The 14,871-nt window shown below is 51.4% G+C and overlaps 1 protein-coding gene across 4 annotated transcripts in view; it reads right to left on the bottom strand.

Moving 5' to 3' along the window:
- Nucleotides 1-43: 43 nt before the first annotated feature.
- Nucleotides 44-14,871, bottom strand: part of ABI3 (ABI family member 3) — a 36,979-nt gene continuing 22,151 nt past the window's right edge. For all 4 annotated transcript variants that reach the window (XM_044999867.1, XM_044999868.1, XM_044999869.1 and 1 more), the window contains 5 exons: nt 10,738-10,823; nt 8,669-8,764; nt 5,903-6,108; nt 4,379-4,510; nt 44-3,653 (listed from right to left, as the gene is read on the bottom strand). In XM_044999867.1, the coding sequence (XP_044855802.1) occupies nt 3,487-3,653; nt 4,379-4,510; nt 5,903-6,108; nt 8,669-8,764; nt 10,738-10,823 (687 nt within the window). In that variant the 3' untranslated portion in view covers nt 44-3,486. The remainder of the gene's footprint in view (nt 3,654-4,378; nt 4,511-5,902; nt 6,109-8,668; nt 8,765-10,737; nt 10,824-14,871) is intronic.

Here is a 14,871-nt window from a genome sequence, read left to right as displayed (position 1 = left end):
ACAAATCACAGCATGGTGGTTATATTAGGGTGGAGCCACTTCCTTGGCCTGATCCTGGGAGGTGCTGAAACTCCCACTGATTGCAAGGGGAGCTGTGGTGCTTAGCACCCCCTGGGGGCCAGACGGCTAGAGGATCAAAGCCTCTCTCCACTCTCCTCGTCAGTATTCTCTCCCTGGGCAACCACCGTATTAACTACCCTCGAGGGTGGCTTCGACTGGGACGAACTGCAGCCTGTCTACTCCAAAGCATATAGCCCTGACCCAAACTCTGCCAGTACAGAACTAACCAAAGCCGCAGCAGCTTGCTCTCCTCTTCGCAGTTTGTTTGTTTGTTCTTCCTCCCTCCAATCGTGTGGAACTTAAAGCCATGGAAATTTTTTTTTTTTAAATCGAACGTTATCTAGTAAATATCAACAGCAGGTACGAAACATTTGTCTGGAATTTGGTGCACATGTATTTTGATGTGGACATTTAAATGAACACCCCCACCTGCCCCTAACGATCATAAATATATTAATATATATCTCTATATGCACACGCCTGGGCGACTACAGGTCTGTGACTTCACTTTCTCACCTTTCCCTGGGGCTGCGGAAAGCAGCAGGAGTGGTACTTGGAGAAGACACATGTGCAGTCTCCGGCCCCTGCCACTCGTGTCTTTGATGGGCTGCTGCCCAAGAGGCAGTAGAAGGAAGGTAGGCTGGTGTGTGTGTGTGTGGTTTGTTCTGTAGGGGAGGAATGGGGAGCAAACAAGGTTTCCTGGTGCCAGAAACCAGAGTGTACTAGCTTAGGAAGAGCTCTTGTGGTATCTAGTATCTCCCCCCCCTTGGGCACTGGATGCTGGCCCCATATACACCAGTTCAGGCTAAGCATTTGTCCTGTGTCTTAACTACCAGGCTTCACCAGGAGTATGTTGACTGAGCTGCTGTGGTCCAGGAAAAGGCAGCAGGGCCTCTGATGAGATCTGTTCCTGGCTCACTGGGACTTTGGCTTATTCATTAGATCCCTCTGTAAAATGGGTTTAATTAGCAGGTGCAGAGGCAAATACGCTCATGAAGGGAAGGGTAGGTGTGTATTAGCACTGGGCCCATTAGATATAAACATGGCAGTTTGAAGGTTTAATCCACTTCCCTCAGCCACTGGCTTTTCCTGTGGAGTCTGACTCCTCGCAATGATGCTGTTCATTCAAACGCTACCCCACACCCACCCAGGTGTTAGCAAGGGCCTGAGTCCTGTAACCACTTGACTTCAGAGCGGGCGGGAGTGTCTCTGAGTGGGGCCCCAAGCTGCTACAGCTAGGACAAAAGCAAACATTGCACATTACCCTGATGATGATGTAACTGTTGGTCACCTGTTGATTCTGGGGGAGTTTTCCTGTTGACTGCTCTTAGGCAAAGTAGACTCCAGAGTTTATCCTTTCCCCCACGTTTCCCTTCACCACTTACCTACCCAAGCTCCCGGACAAATGTCAATTTCTCATTGTGAAGCAGAGGGCGTAAATAGAACAGGACAAGGGCGAAGTGACTGAGTAGGTCTACAGAGCGGGCCTATGGCAGCAGATAATACAGCCAGCTGTTTGGAAGATTCCTTCTCCCTCCTTTGCCATTCCCACACCCAGCTGGGAGGTGTATGATTAATTCCCCTCCCTCAACACCCAGCTGATCTCTGAGGAGGCTTTAAAGGGCCCAAAGATCATTATTTTTGTCTGCAATTTAGCAGCTGGCAACAAGATGGAGAGCCAGCACCATAAACCACCACTGATCCACTATCTCCACTTTGGAAACCTCGCCTTCAAAATTACAAAGGGTATTGCAGGTACGTTAACTCCCTCATTTCCAGGCACATTGCTGGGACGTTTCAGCAGCGGCGAGCCTGCAACTGACGTTCCCACCCATCCACTACAGCCAGGGGAGGCACAAGCTTTTAAAACTCTTTATTAAAAGTGGGCACCTTTATCTAAGCAGTGAGGGAGCTGGGATGCAGAGAGGCATGAGCAAGGGCACGCAGCAGAGGACCTGCTTACTAATGGTCTCAGCAGCACCTGGCATTAGAGGGGTCCAGGTCCAATGAGCCTCCCTTTCTACTTCCAATGTGCCGCGAGACATCAGCGAGGCGGGTCCTCACGGCGGATTCAGCGCGCCCAGGTTGCTCACAAAAATTCCCTGGGGCAAGGCCCTGGGTGGGGCCCAGAGGCAGAGCTGCCTTTCACTCACTCCACACCTCAAGGCAATCAGCTGCCATTTTTAGTAAAGACTCGCAGGAGGCAAAGCAGAAGCTGCGGCTCTGCTGACATTTGCATTTTGCGGACAAGGCTCATAATACCCCAAGCAGCAACCTGATAGGGTGCTACATGGCTCTGTATCGTTACACAGCAGGAAACAAGTGGGCTATTCCCGTGCATCTGAGCCTGGATCCACTGGCTCTGGTTTGTACAACTTAGTCTCATTGCCAAAGCTCCTTGCAAAACATCCTATCTTCCAACCACCTTCTGCAGTTAATTCTCCATTTCTCATGTCTCTGCCTGTCTAGGCTTCTGCCGGGTGAGGCACGGCCGCTCTGCCATCACGCTTTGTGCTGATGGCTCTCCATGCACCTACATTAATCTCCACTGCAGCCCTGCGAGGCAGGGAAGCACTGTGCCTGGTTTCCAAATAGAGAAACTGGACTTCCTCCAGGTCACCAGATATGACTGTCGGAGCTGGGATTCGATCTCTTGCCCATTGCTACTTCTGGGCTTGGGCAGCACTGTCCCAGGCGGTGGGGAAAAGGCTCTGCCAGACCCACTGGAGTCTGCTAAGCACCTTCTAAGCTACTGCAGGAGTCAGGAGTGTGGAAGGCTTGGAGCACAGCCCTGAGCATTGGGAATCTCGGAGCCCTCCACACACCTACCTTCCCAGCTAGTCAACAGCATCCTGCTGCTCAGCTGCATTCAGTCTGGTGGGTGGGAGGGAGGGACTGGCTGCAGGCTCCCTGTGGAACCTGGAAGAGGATCCTCTGATCATGGTGCACGTTTAGGGGGTGGAAATAAGAGCTGAGAATAATCAAAGCCTCAAGCAAAGGGATTCCATGCTAAAGGCTTCAATCCTGGTCCCCAGGGGGTAAACAATGGCAAAACTCCCACTGAGCTCTGGGGGCCTAAGATTTGACCTGAAAGTAGCAGTGCCAAAGCAGGGCACTTTCCTGGCCCTCCAAAGCTGCTCCTGAGAAGTCTTGGGTTCGGAGAGCTCCCTTTCCCTGGTGCTTTCTGCCAGGGACTTCGGCTTGTCTTTGCCCTAGCCCAGGAGGGGGAATGGGGGAATCTAGAATCTGATCAATCTGGATTGTAAATGGATAGTGATAAATTCCGTGGCCAGAGCTAGGGGGATGGAGGTGGCCTCACTGGTTTGGCCGAGAGAATGGGCTCCATTAACCCCAAGGCTGGGGGAGGGTGAAGGAGAAAAACTTCTGCTAGTCCTCAGTGGTGTCATCTCCTGCATCCACGCGAGGTCAGCAGCAGAAAGGTTCCACGTAGTTGCCTGGGAAGAACCCCTCTGCCTCGCTGGTCACGCCCTCGCACCAACCATCCGAGTGCTTCCGGGTCATGTAAATGACGGCCCCTTCTGGGAAGGAGAGCTCGTTCTCCTTTTGCTGAGTGTAGGGGTAGAGGGTCACCACTGAAAGGGGAAGGAGGAGCTCAGAATGGGAAGGAAATGGAGCCAGGCTCATTGTGAAAATACATGGGTGGGGGCTCGAAACCTGCACCCCGTCAGAAGGGACTGGCCAAGCTGCATCTCAGTCGGAAGGGTGGGAGCAGGTCGGCTTAAACCAGGACTTTCTCCACACTGGGGTTTCCTGACCCAAAGCTGACTGGGGGGAAGCTGTGAAAGGAGAGCGACGCTCCACTCTGCAGTGGCAGAGACAGGCTCCAGAACTACAAATCATTAGCCCCAATACAGCATTTTGCGTGCACAGATCCCCCTTACAGATGGGGAAACTGAAGTTGTGGGGGGTGATTTCCCCAAGTCCACACATAGCAGGATAGTAGCAGAGCTGGGAAGGTCACCTAAGTCCCAGCCCTACCTACAGAACCATGCTGCCCCCTCTATCCATCAGGTGATGGCTCCCTGACTGACCCCAGCTCGTCAGCTTACGCTCAGAAGCACAAGGGGAGGGAGGGCAGAGGGGTATTAGTCCTTTGATCCCTTTACAAGCGATGAGCTAGGTTGCAGGCTACAATGTAACACGCCACCAGGCTGTCAGCGCCCAAGGAATCTAATCAGTAAACGAGACCCGGTGGTCAGCTGGTGAGCTGTAGCCCCCCTCCCATTCAGAAAGCTTTGCCCACCCCACTGCTGCAACCAAACGAAGCAGGGAGCGGGATGGGGGGTGGACAAGATACCTTTCTCCAAGTAGCTGTCTGGCGCCCACACAGGTTCCTCTGTATCCAGCGGGGGAGGAGGAGGAGGGGCAAAATCTTCAAACTCCGTCAAGCTTGGAGGAGGCGGAGGGGGGGGCTCCAGGAAGTCAGCCCCTGGGGAAAAATCCCCAAAGAATCACTAGGGGGATGAAGTCCTAATGGCAAAACAGGCCAAGCGTTGCCAGCCGTGGTGGTTTTTATCTCATCTGTCCTGGTACTCGGTGGCTGTCTGGAAGCTCCCCCCTACCCCGCCCCCACCTGGCATCGTCTTAACCAGGAAGCTCGGCTCTCATTTAAAAAAACCGGGGTGATTTGTGGGTGGTGGAGGACAGCGTGACCGCAGGGCTGCTTCAGCCTCCAACGCCAGAAATCAGAATGAACCCAAACAGGATTCATTTTCCAATCTGATGATTTTTAAGCTTAACAACTTGTGGGGGCCTGATTCACGATTTAGAAAAAAGTACAACTCTTAGCGCTGGCCACCCTGCGACTGGAGCAGACAGGTCAGTTCGGGAAGCCTCTTCCAGTGAATATCTGTTTTTCCTCCATAGAATAACTTCAGAGTCCGTATCAGCAAAGAGAACGAGGAGTCCTTGTGGCACCTTAGATTGACCCTATACAGAGAGCCAGCAGATGGCCTAGGTGCTACGTAGGTTCCACTTAAGCCTCCTACGTTAAGTGGTGCATGCACCTGACACAGCTGACAATTTCACCCTGTATGTGGAGATTTGCAGAGGTCCTGGGAGCAACAGCTGAGCCCTGAGATTTGGGCAAAATTTCTGTTCAACAAATAATGGTGTTTTTTTTCCCAACCAAAAAACTTTTTAAAATAAAACAAAACAAAAAAAGAATTTTCAGTCTTCCCACCCTTTTTGTTACTGAATATAAGAAGTGGTGTCTATTTTGATTTTATTCTATTTTCTCCCACTTCTTTTTTTTTTTTCCTTCTGTATTTTGCCACTCAAGTTTTACAGAACTTCCTCAGCTGGGGGAAGGTTACTGCATGGCCAAAAGAAAAATGAAACTCAAACTCTGCCACTTTTATGTGGGAAAAGCTGGGCCATTTTGAAAAGTTACGGCGCGTAGTTTCAGGGGTTCATTTGCCCCTTGTGCCAGGCTTTCAAAAACAGCCCCAACTTTGGAAAAGGTTACAGAGTCCCAATGATAATAAAACCTAGAGGTCACTCATTTCATTGCACGCAGTGGCAAAAAGAGGGGGGCCCGGGGAAACCATTACATTCCGACAATTCACAATTTTTCAGACACTTGTGGAAAAAAATTAATTGAAAAACCGGCTTTGATGCAAAATGGAAACAACTTCCGTATTTCATTTTTCCCCCCAAAATTGTTTTCTATCCTCTTTCAACCGGTTCTGCCTGTAACACCCCAGTGCTACACTTGGCCACGGATGGTGCAAAGGTCCCAGCACGGCTCAGCGTAGGGATGCCACTCGGCTGACAGGGAGCATTGGACCTGAGGATAAGCTGTGTCAAATACAAGCCCTACCTGGCGTGGAGAATGGTGGAGGGACATCTGGGAGCGGCATCTCGAAACCGATGGGTGGCGGTTCGGGCATGTCTACAGGAGGCGGAGGGGGAGGGGGAAGCATTGTGTCTATGTCCAATGGAGGAGGCACCGGGATAGGCACTGAGGGCGGCATAGGTTGTGCGACAGGCACCTTGGCATTGACGTTGCCAGCTGCTCCACTGAAACTGTTGTGGGTATAAATAAGAGAGAGTGACATGGAGTCATATGTAATCATACTCAAGGAGTGAATGCCAGCAGTCGAGCTAAAGTAGGGGGTGGGCGAACTATGGCCTGCGGGCCACATCCGGTCCAACAGATGTTTTAATCCGGCCCTCGACCTCCAGCCGGGAGGAGGTCAGGGGCTTGCCCTGCTCTGCGTGTGCCGTGGCTCCATGCAGCTCCAAGAAGCAGCAGCATGCCCCCTCCCCAGCTCCTACGCGAAGGGGCAGCCAGGGAGCGCCACACGCTGCCCCTGCCCCAAGCGCCACCCCCGCAGCTCCCATTGGCTGGGAACCGTGACCAATGGGAGCTGCAGGGGCAGCGCCTGCCGATGGGGCAGTGTGCAGAGCTGCCTGGCCGGCGCTGTGCCTCTGCGTAGGAGCCAGAGGAGGGATGTGCCACTGCTTCCAGGAGCTGTGGGGGCAGCACCTGCAGGCGGGACAGCCGCAGAGCTGCCTTGTCGTGCCTCCGTGCAGGAGCTGGAGGAGGGATGTGCCGCTGCTTCTGGGAGCCTGCTGAGGTAAGCACCGCCCGGAGCCTGCACCCCTGACCTCCTCCCGTGCCCCAGGGGCTGATTCTCCTTCTGCCCTTCAAACCCCTCAGTCCCAGCCCGGAGCACCCTCATGCACCCCAAACCCTTCATCCCCAGCCCCACTCCAGAACCCGCACCCCCAGCCGGAGCCCTCACCTCCCCGCCACCTCAACCCCCTGCTCCAGCCTGGAGCTCCCTCCCACACTGCAACCCCCAATTTCATAAGCATTCTTGGCCCGCCATACAATTTCCATACACGGATGTGGCCCTTGGGCCAAAAAGTTTACCCACCCCTGAGCTAAAGAGTAGTCTAGCCTCTCCGTGCTACTGGGTTATACTGAAAATCTGGCTCATTTCCTACCAGCCTCTCTGTGTAAAGGTGCCTGCACCCAGTTAAGAGCCTGCCAAAGTGACCAAAAGTAGCTGCAATAGGTCTGAAACCTCCTCCCATTGCGTCCGAAAGAGGCACACCTGCCTGTACTTGTGTGATTCTGTCTGCCAACTGGATTAGCTGCATCTGTAGGTAAGGCGGGATTCAGAAAGGCAGCATTGCTGGGGCAAGGGGCGTAGAGAGGCTGGCAGGAGACCCCTGGGCGTAGTTTTCATGATCGCCAGGCACTGTGTGACTTTAGGCAAGTGACTCTATGCCGATCTTTATTAAAGCACTTTGGGATCCTCCAATGGTCAAATTACCTGCTGACATGATTCAATGCATTCCAGAGCCAAAGTACAGTTGGACTAAATTCCCAGTAAATAGCACCACTTTTCTCCTAGGGGGGGGAGACAGTCCAAGCAGGGTGCCTGGCCCCCAGGGGAGAATGGGCGCACAAAGCACCTAAACTACAGCTCCCATGCGGCACTGCGGGAGCACTTCTCAAGCAAAATACGTTTTTCAGCAAGGGCAAAAAAGCCCAATTTCCAACCAGCTCCACTCATTTTGTCCCAGGCCAATGGGAAAAAAATATCAGGTGAGAAGCTGAATGAAACAGGAGCAGAGGAGACACAGAAACACTCAAATGGGAAACACACCCATACTAGGGACTAAGTAGAATCGGTGACTATTCTGCCTCACTAGATGGATTAAAGCTGGTTGAGATATTTTGATCAAAATGTTTTTCCACTGAAAAATAGTTTTAGTGACAACATCTAAATGTTTCACACAAAGAGTTTGGCTTTAAACAACATTTTTAATTTAAAAAATTCAAAACAAAAAAATGTTTAATTTTGAATGACTCTTTTCATTTTCGTTTTTGAAAACAAAACAAAAATTAGATTTTCGATTTCTGGACTGTGGAATATTTCGTTTGTGTTTTCTTCTCATTCTCCTTTTTCCATTTTACTTTTTTCCAGCAGAAAAAGGAAAAAAAAAAGGAGAGAAATGAGAGGAAATCCCCCACCACCACCACCACCACCACCAAAACTGAAAGCCCTGAAATGTTTTGGTTTTCAAAAACTGAAATTGTGAATAGAAAAAAAAATGAAAGGTTTAGTTTCAAAATGTTTCTTGCTGGAAAAAAAAAACCAAAACAAAACCCCAAACCCTGAAATATGTTGTCAAAAAATTTCAAGTGAAAATGTTTTGGACTTTTTTGCAGGAATTTTTTTTTTGTTTGTAACTCACACACCTCCTCGGTGTAGTGCTGTGTCCCCTCTAGTGGCACCAAGATCACTTAAGAGATTAATGAGTCTGCTACAGCCTTAGCTAAAGGGCCTGTGTTTTTTAGTTCATGCAGTAGAGGCTGATGTATTTAGCTTCAGAGGTCCCAGGTTCGATCCTGCCCGCAGACGTCTGAGGTCTGTCAGTGTCACACTATCACCTGTGCTACGCAGGAGGTCAGACCCCAATGGTCCCTTCTGGCTTCGGAGTCTACGAGGCATGAAACAGACACGGTTTTAAACTAGAGATGGGAGCGAATGTTTCCCCAGCGTTCCCCGCAAGTCTCCCAACCCCCGGCCAGGATGGCTGATGAGCTCTGGGAGCTTGGGCAAGCTACCTGAGGGATGTTAAAGATGATGTGGAGGACGCTGCTGAGAGTTTGCCTTCTGGAACCACAGGCAGTTGAATGGGCTCTGGGATTCGAGGGTTTTTCCTGCAGTCAGGACAGACACAAATAACAATCAGATCTCCAGTTCATCTTGGGGAAGAAACTCATTGCCCTTTCTCCACTGAATGCAAGGCGATTTTATTCTGAGTTTGCCCTGGAAGTATCAATGCCAGAGCTGCGGTGATTCAGTGTTAGATTGTCATGATGGCATAAAGAGAATCAGGGTGAGGCAATGAGCAGCTCACTAGACTGGGATCCAGGAGACCTAGGTCCTATTCCCAGCTCTGGCACTGACCTGCTGGGTGACCTTGGGCAAGTCACTTCCTCCATTTTCCCCTTGCACTTTTTGCCTGTCTAGTCTACTGGGGCAGGGACTGTGTCTCACTAGGTGCTTGTACAGCACCAAGCACAAAGGGGTCCCAGTCTGCCCATAACAGAAACAGTAACTGCAAACGGCCTTTTGCCTAGAGCAGGGCCCCCTGCAACCAGACAGCCAATGAAAAAAATAAACCAGCTTCCCAGAGATGGCAATCTTCACCTTAGATTAAAACTACTCCATGCGCTTTCAGCCTGACAAACTGAGGCCCTTTGTTCGCCTCCGCCCAGGTCCAGCAAAGGCAGAGGCAATACAACCTCTCCCTTCCCCTGGACTCCACCTGGGTGCCTCACCCTGACACCCACGCCCTGCGGACACGAGGAAACTGGCTGATGACAGTTTTCTGCAACAAGCACCAACTTTACGGCATTGATAGGGCTCTGGAGGGCCTGAGAAGGGAGGTCAGTCTCCAGGCCCATTCAATCTGCTGGGTGGCTTAAAGGCAGCGGGCTACATTCATGAAGAATCCTAGGTGCCAAGCGAACTTTCACTGCAGAAACGTAGGTGCCGAGCAAGGCTGGTCACTTACCAGGTGCAGGGGCAGTTGGGCAGGGGTTTGTGAATCCCTGATTCTGGGATTTAGGGACCTAAAGTGGCAGGTAAGTGCCTCAGACCTTTCGTGAATGTAGCCCAGCATGTCCTTTATAAACAGTTCTTCCCCCAAACGCTACAGCTGCACTAATGACACTACTGGGCACAGCTGGAGGAAGATTTTTCCAACATTTGGAAATGCTGATTTGGCAAAAATCAAAATGTTGCTCTGGAGATGTTCTGCTGTTGTCAAAATTTCCCACAGAAAATTATCGAAACCTTTTTGTTTCGATGCAGTTGAAATGTTTCATCTTGTATCTGATGATGTATTTTATTGTTACTCTGTAATCACCTACGCAAAACGTTTTGATAAAGGTCTAAATGGAATTTTTGATAAGGTCTAAATGGAATTTTTCCCCAAATGAAATATTCTGAAATATCATCTCGCAAAAGATTCCAAGGTTTCTACTTTATCATCCCGATTCAGAATGAAACTAAATTTTGAAATCTCAGCATTTCCCCTGGGACAGGAACGTGATCTGTGATGGGGGCTCCTAGGTGCTACACCAATACAAATAACAATACTTTCATTTTTGACCAGCTCTGCTGCTAGGCTTGTGGCTATGTCTGGACTAGTATTCGTTTGGTCACACTCTAGTCAGGGCACATTTATAAACGGCTTACAAAGGGTTAACGCTATAAGCATGTTACTGACATGAGTAGACTCTATTCTAGATGTGCACATGCAGATCAGGAGGTGTTTCAGAGGGTGATACGCCATGGCTAAAAGCAACCTCCTGACCTACTGGACTCTACAACAAATGATCAACCATTTAGTAAAACAGCTAGCAATTCTTAATTAACCCTTTCTAGACCCTTTATAAATGGAACCTTACTGTGAAAAGCGTGACCATTATTTGCACAAGGGGCAGACTCAGGCAGATGTTGGACCTTAGGGAGCTGAACTGAAAGGTTTATTTTCCAGTAGGGACGGGGGGAAATCTTGCCACCTCTTTATCAGGCTTATGTCTCATTTAGGAAAGGATGGTGGGTGGAAAGTAGGGCAGAGGGACTGCCAGGTATCAAGTGCAAGAGAGTGGTGCCATCTCACCCCAGGGTGCCCATTGACTGTCCAGATGATGTCTTAGATCCTTTCCGAGTCAAGGTTCCCGTTCGTGACAATTGCGTGCTCTGGTCCTACAGCCAGGGAAGAAGAGAGAAAGAATCAGTGGCTGCCTAGAGAGAACAAACCCTGAGAAGCTTGTTTACAGACTCACCAACCCAGGGGGTTACCCACAGAGAGGCATGGCTGTGTGTGGCCAAGATCATTCTGATTCTTAAGCCTTGTCGAAACTAGGGATATTTGCACTGGATACCAGTGCAAACCCATAATGCAGACACACTGCATTGGTGCAAAACATGGAGATTTTTCCAGTGCGACTGGCCCAGGTAATTTACCAGTTGCAGTGGTATAGCTGTGGCAGTGCAAAAAAACCCTCCAGTGCTGCCAGGGCCCTGAGAGAGAAGCGAATTAATTTGTGCCCCCTGTTACTGATGAGCCAAGGGTGCTCGCAAGAGTCTCCACTTCTAGATTACACAGACAACAAGGCCTTGCTGATGTAAGCCGGGTCTGAATGAATTCTCCCCTGACAGCTAGCTGGGAAGGGGAGAAACTTCAGGCGCAAACTGTATTTACATGAACATACCCACTCTGCTTAGATATCCAGCGGATAAAGTGATCAACTTTGGCTGGGTGTTGGGGTACAAATCACTTTAGTACAGAATGCAGGGGGAGTGAAATGCTGTTACCAATGTTGTTGTCATTATTGTATGAATAAAGGTGCTTAACCTGTCCCAAATGAGGGGGTCCACCCTCAGCTGAAAGGACCTTGTTAAGCCAGGGGCTCGAATGCCAGAGCCCTGGGAAAGTAAGAGGGGTGGGGACAGGTGGTGTAGATGCTCTCTAAGGGTCCTCTGTGTGGTTTAACCTGTTCCTCCCCACTGTTCAATGCTAGAGCTAAACAGGCTTCATTAGGAACCTCTTTGATATGTTAAAGTGCTCAAAGGAGAGCTGAAATTGCCTGACATGGAGCAGTGTTTCTGCCCAGCCTGCAAAGAGCTGAAAATTACTAAGAGACTGAGCTGCAGAGGTCACAGCAGAAGAGGCAGGTGGCAGCAGAAGGTGGCTGACAGTCAACTGGCGAACGAGTGGGCTGGTGAGGCAGTGAGCGGAACGAGCAGCTGACGAGGCAATAAGCAGCTAGTGAGGAACTGCGACTGGTGGGGCAGCCAGCAGAGAGGAACCGCGATTGGCGGGGCAGCTAGGCAGCAAGGAGACGCAGCTGGCAGGGCAGCCAGGTGGCAAGGAACAGTGGCTGGCAGAGCAGCCAGCCAGAGCAAGTGCAAGCAAGGTGCCTTCTTCCCCAGGTGGGAGGTGAATTCACACAGACGCACCTCTGAACCCTGGGCCCTCGCTGACCAAGGACAACCACTGTGAGTGGGGTATGGTGGGGGAGCAGAGAGGGGCACAGAAAAGGAACTTTTGGTTCTAGAACTCAAGAACATGAGGCGGAAGGCACTGTCCCACGCACTCTGGGGTGGGGGTCCTGCTCACAGGTTTATGATTATGAATCCTGCTTGCGGCATTCTCCCTAATTAATGTTGGGTGACTTCCCTCCTTTCATTAAACGTTTCTTTTCTGTGCTTGCAAGTGGGGAAGTATTGCCTCCCAGAGGCGCCCAGGGGTGGTGTGTAATTTTCCCAGGTCAGTGGGTGGGGGCTCGAGCCCATTTTGTGTCGTATTGTTGTATTGGAGGCCATGGTTGCTGCTGGCTCCACCTGGCAGAAGAGTTACACTAATAATAATAATGCTTTGTATTTCCTGCATCTTTCATCGGAGGAATGTCATCAGTCGTCACCGGTGTCTGCCCTGTCCAATGTTGATAACAGACGGCTGCGTGGGTGTGTTTCCTCTGTGCGCTGCCCCGGCTCTGCGCAGATAGCTGGCACAGCAGACCCCGAGGAAAACCTCAATGACCACAGACTCCGATAAGGTACGAAGGCACCCGGCCAGGTTTATTGCCAGACGAAACACAGTCTCTAGCTCCCCGGATCAGATGTCTACAGTTCTGCTAGTACATATGTGCTCCCTGATAATGGACTGGCTCAGTCAGTGGCGGGACTTAGCACTGCCCTCTAGGCCAGACCAAGACAACCCCTCAGAGGTCCATTTTTTTTATACAGGTACAAACGAGTTACACATCATATATTGAGGTACAACTCCTCTACATGTCAGGGTGCCGCCTATTACCTTGACCATGTTGGTTCGAACAAAACAATTCTATCCATCGTATTATCCTTTTAACCCTGTCTTTAGGATGGGTCAGCATGTTCCTGTTATCTGAGGGGGAATGTGCTTGTGCTAGAGTGTTCTGGTACCATCCTGACACGTCTTTACATCACTTGTGCCCAGTACCTTTTAGGTATGTGTGTTTTTGCAGCATCAGCCCTCTTCATGCCAGATTCTGTGCAGGGGTGGCTCTATGTATTGTGCCGCCCCAAGCACGGCAGACAGGCTGCTTTCGGTGGCGCGCCTGCGGGAGGCCCGCCGGTCTTGCACCTTCGGCGTACCCGCCGCTGAATTGCCGCCTGTCTGCCGCCCTCACGGCGACCAGCAAGGCACCCCCCGCGGCTTGCCACCCCAGGCACGCACTTGGTGTGCTGGTGCCTGGAGCTGCGCCTGATTCTGTGAGCAGGGCCTGCCTCTTGCTCACAGCTTAACTTTGTTTTATATCAGCAAAGTCTTGACCATTACTTTAGCTCAGGCCTTAGGCCCAGGGGCAGCTCCAGGCCCCAGCACGCCAAGCGCGTGCTTGGGGCGGCAAGCCGCTGGAGGCGCTCTGCCGGTGCCGCGAGGGCGGCAGGCAGGCTGCCTTTGGCGGCTTGCCTGCGGGAGGTCCGCCGAAGCCGCGGGACCAGCAGACCCTCCGCAGGCAAGCCGCCGAAGGCAGCCTGCCTGCCGTGCTTGGGGCGGCAAAATGCCTAGAGCCGCCCCTGCTTAGGCCTCATACCAGGCCTCTGATACAAGGACTACAAAGCATTTTACAAACATTCATGAATTCTCCAACCATCCCATGCCACCTTCTGAGGGCAGGTGTAAGGCCACACAATAAGCCATGGCAAAGCCGGTGGTATAGGCTGGGTTAAACCTCTATGGAGCTAGTGGGTGTAACTACTGCCCTTTAGAATTATTTGGGCAGGGGGCTTTGCTGGTGATCTTCTGGGGTAAGGGTGGGTGTGTAAGTGAGAGACAGAGCAGGGTTTCTCAAACAGGGGTCGCCGCTTGTGTAGGGAAAGCCCCTGGCAGGCCGGGCCGGTGTGTTTACCTGCCCTGTCTGCAGGTCCGGCCGATCGCGGCCCCATTGCCGATCCGCGGCCAGTGGGAGCCATGATCGGCCGGACCTGTGGATGGTGCAGGTAAACACACCGGCCCGGCCCGCCGGGGCTTTCCCTACACAAGCGGCGACCCGTTTGAGAAACCCTGAGATAGAGAGAGATGAGACAAGGAGAGAAAGCACACAGCAACAGACAGAGCTACGCATACAGCCTGGAGAAGTACAGTGGAGTGCTGGCTAAAAGAGGCTTGGAGCTGTAATCAAAGAAACTATCTCCAGTTGTTTGGTTCCTCTGGTGTTCATGGAATCAGGACTTTGTAACTACACAAGATTGCATCAAAGGGCACCTGCCTCCAGCTGGAACAGGCTGTAAGACCCCAATTTGTGGCTAGCTGCTTGGGTCAGAAGGGGTGGCACTGGAAATGGGTTCCAGGAGTCGTGATTTCCAGCTCTCTCTCATAGCCAGCATGCTCTGCTCTCAGCCAGAGCTTGTGATGAAACCCATCCATGACTCCTGCAATCCTGCTCTAGCTAGCGGACTGTACTCCCTTGCCCAGGACCCCAGACTTCCAGCTCCCTGATCTAACCAACAGACCCTACTCCTCCCAGAGTTTGACATAGGAGTCCTGTCTCACAGGGCTCCTGCTACCCCACACTGCTGAGGGAATCCAGAGAGTCCTCCCATGGCTAAACAGAGGTAAAGTAAGTTACATGGACAGCTACAGCGTCTTTCAAGTGTGAATGCTGCCCCCCTTTAACTGTCACAACCCACAGTCTTGTTGCTTCCGAGCAGCAGCCCTGGCAGCACCAGTAATAGCATGAAGTCTTTTTCCCCGTTACCAACAGGGAAA

This window comes from Mauremys mutica, chromosome 25 (genome assembly GCF_020497125.1).
Source record: "Mauremys mutica isolate MM-2020 ecotype Southern chromosome 25, ASM2049712v1, whole genome shotgun sequence".
NCBI classification, from domain to species: Eukaryota; Metazoa; Chordata; order Testudines; family Geoemydidae; genus Mauremys; species Mauremys mutica.
This window is presented reverse-complemented; position numbering and strand designations above follow the sequence as displayed.